We start from the raw sequence: 15,423 nt of genomic DNA, 5'->3' as shown, positions 1-15,423 counted from the left end.
GGTAGAAAATTTTATGCAACAAAATTGTATTACAACGGAAAATCGATATCTTTTTATTTAAATTTACGCCCATCAAAATGCTTTTATAATGAATTTTTATTTTATATTTAAAAAAAAAAAACAAAATTAATTTCCAAAAACTCTATAATAATTGCCAAAGTTACTCTAAAATCGTAAAACAAATTAATTATTTAATTGCCTTAAAACACAAATAAATAAAGTAACACACATTCATATAAGATATTTTCAATTGAACTTATTTCATAATTTTGTGTCGGATTTCCGGAAGCACTGGTCCGTCGCAGATTACGTATTTTATATTATGATGATGTAATATATTTCAGGTTCCTCTCACTGGCCTGGGTGGTGATGGTGCATACGTATCTGCAGGTGTTCACGGTGGCAGACAACAAAACGCTAAGGACAGTCATCGAAAGGAACTTCTTCTATCAAACTGTTGGAAATGCCTCCTACTCTGTGGATACCTTCTTTTTCATCAGGTAGAAGAGTTTATTATTAATAAAATATTGGTTTTGTGTCTCCGGTTCAATGATCTTTAGGGTTTGCATTGATTATCCTGGATAGTAGTGTATATGATACTAGATACTTAGATAAATACTATTGCAACCTCAAGGTCGAAGCCCAGAATAATCACTACCGCCTACTAAAAAAGCCATCAGAGCTAGTTGTCGTTTAGGAAAATTAATGCAAACTAAATTTAGTCTAAAGAAGTTTTTATTTAAAGACTTTATGAGACGAACCCCAAGTTACAATAGAGCTGATTGTGGGATCACTTGATACAAGCGCCATAGTAGGTTCCGAAGTGATTGTATTTTTATCAATTATATAATTATTCTATATTTGTAAAGTTTTTTTTTGTTAAATTTTTTGAAAGATGTCAGATTATTTTTCAAGTTTACTAAATGTAAATATCTAATTTTGGTTTTTGAAAGACAATGATCTATGGGAGTTTTTTTTAATTATAAATACTAACTTTCAACTTCGAAAATCCTACAATAATTATAATATCCCGTGAAAAATCGCCGATGTAACTTGTTTTGCGTAGTTCCATTTTTGTTTTTAATTCTGCAAAAGTAAGCCATTTGAAATTATTAATTGCTTTTCTGGATTAAAAAGTTCTCGCTTAAACGGAATGAAATACTCGCAAGGGAAACACTGTTGTGTAATTATTTTTTCTATTAACTATTTCCTTTCCACCTCTCCTGATTATGAAATTATTATTAAAATGCTTTAAACGTTGTTTCCACAACCTGCTTTAAAAATGTCATTCCAAGATTGGAAATATAGCAAATTTCCATGAATTTAAAAAATAACTCCATTGGGTACGTTAGTAACCATTTTGTGATTTTGGTTTTATCCATAGACATTAAAATTAATAGACGAACCAATTAGGGAAAGGGGAACAAACCAACTTGCGCGGAGCAAGGGAGATGGAGTGATCGCCCCACTTTCGGTGATTGTCAATAAATTAATCTGACGGTATTCAGGCAACTCGCATGGTAATATTATTTAAAAATGTACTTACGAATAACTAGTCCTTTTAAAACTTAACTGAATATCCCGAAGCGGGTAAACGAAAGTTCGAGGTTAATCCAAAAATTAATATTTTGTTAAACTATTTAGTTAGACACTTTTACAAATGTTTTATAATTTACCCACCATATTAATTTTTTATATCGCTTCCACAGGCGATTCGTTTAAGAACAAACTTTCATATCCTGCGCATGAAAGTCCCATAATGGGTGGCGTTACAAACCTTTTCTTCGTCCGGTTATATCAATGTGCGCTCTTCGGTGGTTAGTGTCCGACTGATGACATGGTTTATTCAAAGCATTCTCGAACCCTTCCGGTGTCAAAAACATAGTCACGTGGTTGTCTCCGGCTCGTCGAAATGATAGCCAGATTTCATGTTAGAGCAAGTCTATCATTTTGGATGTCTATGGATTTATCAAGTTTTCTTAATACTAACGTCATTTTTTAAATACATCTATCATTTTAGTTATAGAGCACAAAAACTTTAATATTATAAAACTCATAAACTCTTGAATGGTGCGCTCTTGAGTAATAAAAAAAATTACAACTTTCTGCAACCTGCACGTCTTGTATATGAAAGTGCATATTACAATCCATATGATTCACACAGCTTTATAATAACGCTAAAAATATTTTTAGTAGAATACTCTTGAATGGTGAGTTTTAGCAGCATAAAATTTAGTGTGCATGGTAGAGATGAGGCGTATTTATCGTACCCAATAAAAGTACCGGGCATTTTCATGCGATACTTTGTACTTGTGACAAATCTCCACAATACCTGGTTCCAAAATACTATAAGTATTAAATATTTTTAATAGGTACTTTGCCAGGTATTTTAATAGGTATTTTAATAGGTACTTTTGATGGGTATTTTCAATAGGTACCTTGAATAGGTACTTTTGATGGGTATTTGTAATAGGAACTTTTACTAGGTATTTTTGATAGGTATTTTTAATAGGTATTTTGATGGGTATTACAATTTAATTATTCTTAATCAATCCTCAGGTCAGTATAATACACTTTTGAGTATTTTGTAACCGGTATTTTTACCAGTTATTTCTTTTTACCTGTACTAATTGTACCCAGTCATGAAAAGTAATCACAGGACCCACCTCTACTGCATAGATTTTAAAGTTGGATTTTCAAATTAATCTAAATATTTTCAACTCAATTTTTTTGAAATATTATCTTACTATAGCGAATTATTTATATCTACGTGTCAAAAACTTGTATTGTATCAACAAAATTTTTGGGTTACGTTACAGGACATAATAATTATTTGTCTACGTTAAACGTGATGTTTTACTCAAAGACTTGACGAGTTATAATCTGAAAACGTGGTGAAACATCTGGAAGCATCGTTTATCACATTTTAAAAACCGTTTAAGGAAATGTCACTTTCCACAATGTCAAAAGTATTGCAAACATCGGTTCTCGTTTTCTTTTGTTAGCAAGACAGAAAACTGAAGAGCAAATTTATAATATGTATCTTTTTAATATTGGCTCTACACGAATCTTCGTGGATAATATGAAAAAATATATTAACTTTCTGTCACAAGTGAGAGCCTAAAATTACGATAGTAAATACCTATAAATCTTTTTTTTTTTAAATCTCTAACGTACAAAATATAAACAGAGGGAGATATGGCAAGGAAGCAAGTCGAATGTCGCTGCATGATTTAGCGGTGGAGCAGATAATTTTGTTTCTCCGGTAGTTTTGAAAAAAAATTATCGCTGGATCACGAGCATTTATGTATGTCTTAACGGAAATGTATGTAATCCGTCATTCTATTCAATTCCTAGAAAATGTATGTAGTTTCTAAAATCGCCAGAAAATGTGTGAAATAAATAATATTAGACACCTTTCCTAGAAAATCTATGCATTTCCTAAATAGCAATCGGAAAGGTAAAACATTTAAGATATCAATGGGTACCGGGGATAGCGGAACAAGGGGAGGGTATTGCATCTTCTGATTAGGAGATCGCACTAGTGCGGCGTAAACATAACCTAACCTAACCTAACCTAACCCAACCTAACCCAACCCAACCCAACCAAACCCAACCTAACCTAACCTAACCTAACCTTAACCTAACCAAACCCAACCCAACCCAAAAGACTTTTACTTTAATATTGCGACATTTATAATTACTAAATAACAGACTGATTACTTACCAAATGAAATTTTAACTTTATAAGAATATAACAAATAAAAAAACGTGTTTTATTACAGAAAGCATTATTTTTATACATTTCCTAATACGATATTGGAATTATATACAATTCCTAGGAAATGTATACATTTCCCAGGATATGTATGTACCTATTTAATAATTTTTAAAACAATATTTTATACATTTCCTAAATAGCTTCGGAATTGTATACATTTACGAGGAGTTGTATACAATTCCTAGATATCATACATTTCCGGTAACATATGCATTAGTTAACTGGATCACAATTTAAACGCAATAAATTAGCTTCAATATTTCGTTTACATTTTGTTCTCAACAAAAAAGTTTCTTCCGAGTTACTTGTTTCCCAATTTCTAGCTTCCAATCGATCATTTCAGTTTTCGAGATCATTAAGTTGGGCCCAGATGGTGCACATTTATCAAGCTACAGCACTGACATTGAACACGCGTTAATTCAATTTATATTGGAAGTATATAATATACATTTTTATTTGACACAGTTAATTAATTTGGATTAAATTCCACTTATCCCATAGTGATGGTATGTAATTATTATAGAGTTATCAGGCACATGCAATAGCGAATTCAAAGCGTAATTCAAATTCTGCTGTAGGGGCGTGCCTGGTGTGGGAAAGAGACAAGGGTTCAGTTTTTTCAGGCACTGACAAGAATTCCGCGAGTATGCTGCCCTACTGTGTCGGTTGAATGCAAACAAAACTTTCCGGTGTTGTTCTAGCAGTGTCTTAGTTAGTACGCAATCTGATATTTTATTCGGTTATTCGATTCGGGCATTGATAGTCGATTAAACTAGTGAATCTAGTCTGAGACCCAATGGATTCAACTTGTTCGGAGCCACTTTAAACGCATATTATACGATCAATATAAAATCAAGCAAAAAGATTTGAAAAAATAGAAGCCAAAAACAAGTGTCATTTCTTTCTAATGTTATTTTCGTCGTTGTTGCACATCGTTGTATATTTGTCGGCCCCTAGCAATAATTATCGTAAAACAGTATAAATTATCAGCCAAAATCATCAAACATTAAATAAATATTGTTATATGTATATATACCTAATAGTTATCAAAAACATCAGAAATTCCAAATGAAGCAAAGTCATTTATAAAGTAAAGGCCTCCTTTCCCACCCCTATTTTTCTTTCTGATTTATACGATTGTTTAATCTTATTTTCTTGTTAAAATTACAATCCTTTCGTCGAGTACCAATCGATTCGGTACGCAATAATTACATTACATTAAAGCGAAAACCCCAACAAAAACAAGACAACAACACAAAAACAATAACAACTACATAGATTCACTTTAAATAAAAAACAAAGTTTAAAAAAAAAGTTGTTGTTAATACGACCAGAATATTGTTAACCTCGCTGTCCTGTAATGGTGAAAACTGTTTATATGTTCCATATTATAATATCAACTCCGTTCAAAGTTTTCCTACTCCATCATCCAAAGTGACACCCGGAAATCTTGCACCATATGCTTACAACGATCGATCGCTTCTTGTCGATAACCTTACAACCATTAATAAGCGCAAGAATGCTTTGTTTGTGTAGATTGTCTCCGTTGCTATAATCTATTTAAGATCTTTAGTTAATGTAATAAGCCGCCTTTTTCAAACAAAACCCTATATGAGGCCAAAAAATCCAATCAAACTTTAATAAAATACATTTATCCAAAGCTAATAAAATTATTATTATTTTCAGTGGCTTACTGGTGACATTCCTGTACTACAAATCGTTGGAAAATAAGAAAAAAGCGGCCGCCAAGAAAAACGCCAAACTGCCCCCGCAAAGCGCGGCAAACCAAACGAACAACAGCCATTTTGGATCAACCATCAACGGCGATCATGCCAAAATTCAAATGCACCAATACGCTTACGTCAACCACGCAATGGCGTCACAGAGCCACACTGCGATTGGCCGAACTAATTCAAACCAGCCAATCACACATCAAGATCAATTTCAAGCGACTAATACATTGTTCACGCGGCAAACATGCACAAAAGAAGTCAAAGACAACATTTTTGAATTCATAAAACTCCTTTTTTATAGAATTGTTCGCTTGACTCCAGCGTATTTGTTTGTGATTGGGTTCAATGAGCTAGTTTTGAGATATAGCCATAATAATTCTGTCTTTGAACCGACGATCATTGACCACGTAACTTGTGACAAATATTGGTGGAGAAACATACTCTATATCAATAATCTGTTTCCTCAGTCAGAGATGTGTATGATTTGGTCTTGGTACATGGCTAACGACACCCAGTTTTTTATAATTGGCATTACTTTGCTGTTGATTTCCAAAAGGTGAGTAACATTTTTCGATTTTTTGTCGCTGATCTGTGGGATTTTGTTGGATTAATTCTGAAAAATTGTTGGAATTAGTTAGGGCAAACTTGTTCAGAGCTGCACCTCAGTAGTCACCTAGGAATCGAAAAAATTAAGTCTTTCTTGAACGAACTGTCGATCAAGGTTCTCCTAGAATATAATGTCGATTTCTTTGCATGTTACCAATCAATTACCAATCGAATTTTTTCAATCTTCTTCTTCTTCTTTTCTATGGTGGGGGAGTCAGAAGGGAACATCTAGGTTAGTCAGCTAGCCAGTCTAGGGCCTCAGGCGTCGTCCTCTGGACCTCATCAATCTGGCCGGGGAACGAATGCACAAGGCATTCTTTGACCATGTTCGGCGATCTGCACAACACCACATTCACACATCGCTGACTCTTTAAGGCCCCAACGTATTATTAGTTTGATTTCTCATACATTTTTGTTGTAAAACCCGATGTTCTGAGACATAGATGACAACACTGAAATAAAATTATACTATATTCGGTCACAAAGCGTAAGCATTGATTTTATTGTAAAGATTCACTCAGTTCGACATTCAGTTCCTATTCTTTAAACTTGCATTCAAGATAATAATGCTATGGAGGAAGTTGATCCAATTCCAGCTAGTTTTCACACTTTGAAAGAGAGATAAAATGGTATACTTTTCGTCAATGCCTTTCAGATTTACTGCTTTCCAAATTTAAAAATGTATTTTCCATTCTTCTATAAGAAGACTGCGCCAAGAAGTATTGACATGAAATTTAGTATCTTTTGAAATGTCGATTAAATATCGTCCAATATAGTAGAGTCATCAGCATAAATTTGGTGGGAATCTAGCTAAATTGTAAGTAATCGATAAAACGATATAACTACGATATAACTACAGGTGGATGGAGTTTTCGAAAGCACATAATTAAATTATTTTATGATGTGGAATTGTCCAAATCAGTTCAAATCCCAGATTTAAATTTATTAGTTTTTGTTATTTCACAAATAATTATTTAAAAATAATATAAACCTACCATACTTGCGGCACATTCCAGAGTGAAAGATACTCTTAGTATCACCTTTAGAATTGGAACGTTGCTTGAAATGGCTTTAGTCGAGTTTGGTGACCAGATCTAGATAGCCAAATACTACCCCACCTTCTTCTTCCGCATATCATTCCCCTCCCTACTACCTTCAGTTTCACAAAATACCCCAATTGGGGATGCCATAGTCTTCCTGGCTCCAGAAAGTTGGGAGTAGTTGGGACTCTTGTGCGGCATTAAAATAAATACTAAGAGCTAGAGGGAAACTGTAGAAGACTGACAAATGTGCAGAGGCGTGCTTTTAAGCAAATATTAATATTAAATATAAAATATTCTACAAATATCTCTTCTTTAAAAAATCTGTGGTGTTTTTGTCCAAATGAAGAGTTTGTTTTACGTATTTGTAGTTGGTGTGCAAGTCTTGTTTTAGGTATTAATAGTTAGTGTGCAAGTGTTGTTTTAGCAAGAATAGCTCTTGTGAGATGTTAAATGTATTTAAGTTATTGTTAATGATGTGTTTTGAATATAATTTAAATTTTTAGCACTGGGAATTAGTATTGGTATTTAAGGTTTTCTGAGGTTTGAATTTCATTTTTTCACAATATTTTTTTTTACAAACATTTTTAGAATAAAAATTACATGCATATAAAATGTTAAAAAGGGTAAGTTAAGGGAACCCACAAAGGCACGCTGTGCGTGGGTAATGTACAAAAATACTTATAATAAGAATAGAAATAAACAAATTAAGCAAAATAAAATTGTTCAATACAACATAAAGCAAGTTGTAATGTCATAGGCATAGTAATATAATATTGTTGTGAAAAAATGAAACAAGGGGTCAAGTCTTAATTTTTAAAAATTTTATTCTTATTTTTTTAAATAATAACCACAAAGTATAGGTACACATTTTGAACTTGCTAATTTGAATTATTTCTGTAGTGAAAAATGATACACGAATTTATATAAACAGTGTTGTAACATGTTTTAGGTACGGCCATAATTTTATTTCTTTTACATAGTAAAAACAGCTTAAAACAGTGTATCAATATATTATTTTATTGGCATAGCCCCAAGAAATAATGTCGAATTCTATTATGGATTGTGCTAGCGCGAAGTATACCTTTTTTACATAAATGTTTAGAATATTTCTCAAGTTTTTAAAAAAGTACATCAACCTGATAAATAATTCTAAATACCGAATCTATCAAGTTATTGAAACAAAATATTATTTTTCCCCCAACGGTGCTTGAAAATTTCGCGTTCCGGTGCTGACGAAATTAAACATTCGTAAGTGATTCAATATGGCGTAAGAGAATGTGAAAGATGATAAATGAAATTTGGTGTGTGTGTGCCAAAAAAGAGAAATGGCGTGAAATTTTTTTTATTTATGATGTTTTGGAAAAGAATATACAAAAACTTTAAGGCTTCGTTCAAAAAGAAGAAGATGGTGTGAAAGGGAGATTATATCAATAAGAGTGTTAGAAGGAGCGCGCGAATATAAAAAACGAATACAATTCATAATGAGGTAGCGGGTTCAAATCTCGACGTGCGCATGTAAATTTTGCTTAATTGATTTTGTAAGAACACCATTCAGAGTTGAAATGGTTTTAGCCTTGTTTGGTGACCAGATCGGAAGAGTCAGGTACTTCTCCACCAACCACTTCACCACTGCCTCGCAACCTACCCCAATTTGGGATGTGATAATCTCAATGGGAGATGAAGAAAGGCGTAAGCGAAAATATTTAATAAAACGTTACTGATTTAAAACAGTGCAAACATTTTTCGACAAATTTCTTAATAAGCATAAAAAACACAATTTTTTTTTTACCCATGTTAAATAACAAACCAGATGTGTTTTTTATGGTTTTATCGAAGGAATTCGATATTCTTAATTACCTTTTCAACTCGGCGAATTTATAGACATCTTAAAAAATATATATTTTTATTCAAAGATAGACAAGAATTCTCGGGTTATGAATAACCAGACAATATTTAAAAATCTCCTACTACCACCACAGTAAGTGGAAAATTTCGGCCGAGGAATTGAACAGACCACCCTTGGGTTGGACCCAAACGTGATGTCAACTCAGCCACCGACCGTTATTACTGGCATATAATAAGAGCTTTTAATAAATTAAGCTGTTCAAGGGATGTGTGTTACATTTCTGTAGAAATTCTAAAAGCGGGGTATTAAGGAAACAATGTTAAGCTAGGAAGAATTTCCTAGCTTAAATACTCCGTGGATTCACTGTGCTAATGAAGACTTACGAATTCAAATAAAGCTTTAAACAGAAGCAAAAGTTCCACCTGTAATTTCAACTCATGAGTCCAAGAATACGATTTCCCCTGAAACTTTAATTCGCTTCTAGAAATACGCTGAAAAGTTTAACGACTGTATTCGAAGGCACAGTTGTGTCCGAAACTTGTTAGCAGTTAACTCAAACAAAGTTGTGCATACAATGATATAAATGTTACATTAGAATGTCGCCAATGCATCATTGCTGGAAGCTGTTTGAAACTTCGCAAGACTATGACATAACTTGGGCTATGTTGTGAATCTGATGGGAATGGGATGAAAAGAGATGGAGCGGAGAAAGGTTGAGAAATCACTTTTTAAATCTAGTCGCTAAATAACGCTTAGGCAATTTCAAGCAATTTCTATCGTGGGACAAGCAAATGTTTTTAATATTGTCAAATTTTGAAATAGCCATGAGTATTCGAATGCAATTGCATCTGTAAATTATTGGTTTTAATGCTATCTGAATGACAGATGTATGATGACTTAAGATTTATATTATATAAAAAAAATAAACTTCATAAAGCTGATGCTGTCAGGCAAAAATAGTTCATAATCATCCCAGCTGGATTTCCAAAAAAAAAGTTTCTTCCAGAGCAAGAGTGGCATAGTCAATTATGTCACAGTGTCTAGGATCGGAAGATGTTTTAAATTACGAGATTCTCCTAGAACCCAGTCTCCAAAATCAAGCAGTGGTGGGGTTATTCAAGAGTGTCGGATCCGTCGTCCGTCAGTTCAGAGGTGGTCTAAAGCTCCGGGCTGTCGTCCACAGAATGAATTCTTGCCCAGATTTGGAATCCCAGCGACTCCCGTGTATATGAATATTGCCAATAAAAAATGGTTTACTGCTTCTATAATAGAAGTGCCACGCACCGAAACCATAAATGAAATTTGGAAGCGGCGGTGGGTACTGCCGCCCCCCCGAAAACCATTTATTTGATAACCAACACCTCTGCCATAGTTCACTGGCTGGTTTGGGGAGACCCTTTCACCTCTCTAACTGGCCTCTCGACCCATCGCATTGAACCGCAGTGGGAAGGATATACTCATATATCCGTCACTCCTGGACAGACTGATCCCTAGATTCCTACCCAACCTTGACTCCCTTTACCTTCACAGAACTCTCTCTCCTTCCTTTCCTTAAAAAAGTCCTCCCAAACAATACCCAAAAGATGACATAGGACCTGAGGGAAATTTCATCATTTAACTCAGAACCTTCTGTGTGGGGTTAGTGTAAAAAAAATATATCTGTCAAAGATCCAAAAACCATGTTACAAAATCCCGTAACAGAATGTTTCGATTCCAAGTAGTTTTAATTTACCCAGAAAGTATCTAAAATATGACATTTTAATAAATTGATGAAGCTGTAACCGTTTAAAAAAATATATTGTCCCGGTGTAAGAACACCATTCAGAATTGAAGTCGAAGTCTAAATAAGACCATGTTGTTTAGAATCGATAAAGTGCTTGAATTGGCGATAGCCGTATTTGGTGACTAGAAATGAATAGCCAGGTTCACCATCCTCTTTCCCATCTCCTTCCTCTCCTCATTACCTGCAGCTTCATAACATTCAATTGGAGATTGGCTTCAGACGGTTAGGAGCAGTTGTGAATTGTTGTGTATTGGACTGTCTTAGAGATTTTTGTGATTCGATAAACACATTTTTTTTCAGGCATTTCAAAGTATCTTCAGCAATTTTGATCGTCTTGCTAATCAGCTCTTGGTTCACAACCGGGTACATCTCCATCGCAAACAATTACAGAGCCAAAATCCAACAGCCTTTTGAGATGTTCGACCAGCTCTACGACAAACCGTGGTCTAGATTAGGTCCCTACCTAGTCGGTAAGTAAAATAATTCATGTTTGTTTCCTTTGTGAATAGGATGTTTTGGGTCAATACATTTCCACCCATATCCTCTACATTTCTTGGGGAAGGGGGGGAATTCAAACAGTGAACTCAAAACCAACATTTCATTTTTTTCAGGAATGATGACAGGTTGCTACTTATGGCGTCGACGAAACAACCCCACCCTCCCCACGTGGGTTGTGGTCATTGGGTGGCCTTGTGCCATGTGCACCATGGCCTCCATCGTCTACGGAATGCGACATGGTTACCTAGAGCTGTGGCCCACGGCGTTCTATGTCAGCATTGGACATACTGGTATGTTAAAGAATTTTATCAACTCTAGGGAAACTCTGCTAGGGTGTAAAGTCTTTTTGAAAGAACTGAAATGATTTAGAAATACCAGTACTCAAAAGTAACTTCAAATAAACTAGGCAGGTAGCATGACTGATGCACCGTATGTTTTCTGATATTGGTTGGCCATCTTTAATAGAAAGTTACCTCGCAATATTTGAGAGAGGTCCATTTTCATAGCTGAACTCTGGAAAATGTTTGAGGAAGCATAATATAAATATATGTTTGTTTTATGAATAACTCTAAGAACGTGAATTTTAAATAAAATGGGACCTCACAATGAACCTTGCGGAATCCCAAATCTGTTGTTCTATTAGGTGATAAGTTTAGTGCGACGAAAAACCACGCCAAAAAACTTTAACCTTAATGAAACAAACATGTTTGTGAATATGTGGAATAATAACTGTGAAAATTCAATGATACTAAGGGGTTCCTTATCACCGTGTATAATTGAAATAAAATAAATGTGGTTTTGATTGGATATTGATTTCCAGGGGATTAGCAGAAGTGAGTGGAAACAATTATCTAACTTACCCTTTATACCCAAGGAAGTTTCTTTATAGTAGGTTGTGTGTTGAATATTAAATATTTTAATAATAGAAATAAAAATTTAAATGACAAAATGAAAAATTATCGACTGGATCAACCAAAGATCGAGGAGTCTAGGAACGTCTCTGATGATTGTCACCATTTTCACGGAGCTACATCCCAGAGTGGGATTGTGCTTTCTCCACATATGTTCTCCACTGACTGTGGTCCCTCGCCATTTGCCAGTTTTCCGTTTATTCTGAACTGCTTCAACCCTCATCAACGCAGTCCATCCACCACTTCCTCGGTTTAACTGGTGATTGTGATCAAGATGTCAAGGGCGGCTACTTGCACAGTGTATTTGTGTGCAGCGTTGGTAAATTATAATACCTATCGATTTCTCGATTATTCGATTCCTCTTCAAGGTAGTGTGGCCGCCGCGCTACTTCTCTTAGCCCTGAACTTTTAACTTTTCAAACATTGAAATTGCGTCAGGCCGGCCATATACACGAAATATTAGCCTATTACCGTGTGTCACACTAAACCGAAATTATCCTTTCTGCCGAAGTTTAACGATTGTAAATAACTCGACCATGAACCACGACTCCAGGTTACATGACTATGGTAGAAGTTTCTCGAAGTTCTTCGATTGTAGATAATTATGTAAATTTGGAGTCTAGCGTCGAGCGGCGCTAGACGTTAGACTGTTCTGCGATGTCCGGCGTTTCCGTTAGCTGTGACATAATATTGTCATTGTTTGCTTTTATTATTGATTATGCAAAATACTGATAAGTGAATCCAAATTAGTGCCATCAGTTTTGAATGTATAAAAGATAGTAAAGTAGGTGGAATGATTTTCACCTGATGTTGCTAAATATGTTTTTTGTCATATATAAGTGAACCACCACATTTTCAGGGCAGCGACCGCCATGGATTGTAATGTTGCTGATATAAGTACCTAGTTGTTGTGTGAATAACTATGTGGCCAATTTGGCTAAAAAAAAAATTTTTATGAATTTTGTTCAGCTTGGAGTGCAGCGACCGCCTGGGTAGTGATTTGCTGCGTCTGCCACAGGGGAGGGCTGGTGACGCGTGTTCTCTCCTACAGAGGCGTCCTACCCCTAAGCAGGCTGGCTTACTGTGCCTACTTGGTTCATCCTACTGTCATGATGCTATCGACTTACCAGATTGACGGACCGGTGCATCTGCATAATGGGATGGTGGTAAATACTATTATACTATTAAATTTTGAAATCGTGTTGGTAAAATTAATGTTATTATTTTACGCACAGCATCTTAGCTGATGGTCTATTACAATTAGCAAAGTCTCCAGTGGACTTCTGACCAATCAACAAAAAAAAATTCTAGAGTCGAAAACTTTGCATGTTCTTAATAAGAAGCCTAGCATCCTGTAGGATTTTGATATAATGTGTTCGATGTGCTTGTCAAAAATTAATTTGCTATCTAAGTAAACACCTAGATCTTTGCACGTAGACATAGGTTATAAATGTGTGTTGTTCAAGTTGTATGGATAGATGATTTTGTTTTTACTTAATCAAGTGACACTTTGATATGCTTAAAGATAGTAAATTTGATTCACAGAATGCGCACAAATTATCAAGATCGCTTTGCAATTTCATAAAATCGGGTAAACACTATAGCTTTATAAATTTTCATGCCATCCGCGTATAAAACAAATTAACTATTTTTAAAGCATACGTAAATGTCATTTATATAAATAATATAAATATTAAATAAGAGTGGTCCAAGAGGCGACCCCTGGGGCACACCTGAGACGATTTCCGAGCAAGATGCAAAATGATTACTGAGGTATGATGCGATCCATATATAGAGGTCACTAGACCTAATAACTTCTGTAAAATAATATAATGATTAACACAGTCAAATGATTTGGAATAATCCGTATAGATTGCATCTACCTGGCATCGCATATCCATTTGAGCATGAAGAAAATTTGTAAAAGATGCAATATTTGAAGTTGTGGAGCGATTTTTTATGAAGCCATGTTGATTATTTAAGAGTGAGTGTGAGATATTGTATATAGTATTGGTAATTTACTAATTTAGTATCTTTATTTAGTATCGGTACATAGGGCGATAGTTCGAGACATCATTTTTACTGCCATTTCTTATAGATTGAGGTAATCTAGGCTGTTTTCCACTTGTCAGGAAATGTTCATTCAGATGGCGATAGTTCAAAAATAATAAATTTTTGTTTGTTAAATTATTTAATTTAATTTTGTTGCAGCTTATCATATATGCAGGAAACACCGTGATGAGCTATCTGATGTCTTTAGCCATTTCCTTGGCCTTTGAAGCTCCGGTCGTGCGACTTCTGAAAATAGACTTCACATCGTCAAGAAACAAAAATAAATGAAATTTTATTATTATTATAAAAAGGGCTCAAATTAATATATTTATGGATTTAATTTTAGAGCAGTGTTTCATATCTAGTTAAAGAAAATTACAATGATCAAATAATGAATTATTTGTGTGTACCTGTAACATGTGAATCATGTATAGGTATTATGTGTGTTTATATCATCAAAAATATTTTTTATTGTTATCAAATATTGCAGAACTATAATTTAATTTTAAAAAAAAATTATACTAAATTATATAATTATTTTTCGTTTATAAACAAGTTCTAGTGTATAATTATTGCTACGCGTGACAACTGTTTCGCCTTCAAAAGGCATTAAGAAGGCAAAGGAAGAAAAACCATGAAGGCAAAGCCTTACCATAATACCATAATAATTTTGAACAAGTTTCTACGATTTAAGCTTTTAAGATTTTAATTGTACATCAGATATTAAGTATTACGAAAAGTCTTAGTTTTCTCGGAAAAATGAAATAAAACGGAGTTATAAACGAAATAAAATTGTGACAAAAAGCTGACATTTTTTCTAGGAATAAATAACATGTTATAGATTTTTTTTAAGGCGATGCCATACGTAGTAATGCAAAATCATGTGTTTTTGGTTTGATAATTTGGTCGTCTAGAAATGTTTCAGATGCTTTAATTAAATACTGCGAGTAGAATACATCTTGGTCTTTAAAATAAACGAGTATTTTTCAGATAAATCTTTTTCTAAGCCCAGAAAAAAATGATGTATAACGCCTATGAAAATTGCTTTAAAGTTCAAAATATCCTACTTACGAACCTATTTTCGTTTATGATTTTATTGTATAATGTGACAAATTAAGTTATTTATAAAATTATCGAAAAAAAATAAAATATTTATGCCTGAACATCCAC

At 34.1% G+C, this 15,423-nt stretch overlaps 1 protein-coding gene across 1 annotated transcript in view; it reads left to right on the top strand.

Annotated features, from left to right (window-relative positions):
• LOC149414768 (nose resistant to fluoxetine protein 6-like) overlaps positions 1 to 14,541 on the top strand; it is a 49,154-nt gene extending 34,613 nt beyond the window's left edge. Inside the window, exons 6-12 of the mRNA XM_089643386.1 lie at positions 345 to 500; positions 5,468 to 5,515; positions 5,744 to 6,070; positions 11,093 to 11,262; positions 11,404 to 11,580; positions 13,171 to 13,367; positions 14,413 to 14,541. Coding sequence (XP_089499512.1) covers positions 345 to 500; positions 5,468 to 5,515; positions 5,744 to 6,070; positions 11,093 to 11,262; positions 11,404 to 11,580; positions 13,171 to 13,367; positions 14,413 to 14,541 — 1,204 coding nt within the window. The remainder of the gene's footprint in view (positions 1 to 344; positions 501 to 5,467; positions 5,516 to 5,743; positions 6,071 to 11,092; positions 11,263 to 11,403; positions 11,581 to 13,170; positions 13,368 to 14,412) is intronic.
• Positions 14,542 to 15,423: the final 882 nt, after the last annotated feature.

Source organism: Hesperophylax consimilis, chromosome 19 (assembly GCF_061612785.1).
Source record: "Hesperophylax consimilis isolate HC1 chromosome 19, BYU_Hcon_1.0, whole genome shotgun sequence".
NCBI lineage: Eukaryota > Metazoa > Arthropoda > Insecta > Trichoptera > Limnephilidae > Hesperophylax > Hesperophylax consimilis.
The sequence above is the reverse complement of the archived record's forward strand: the minus strand, read 5'-3'. Positions and strand labels throughout refer to the sequence as shown.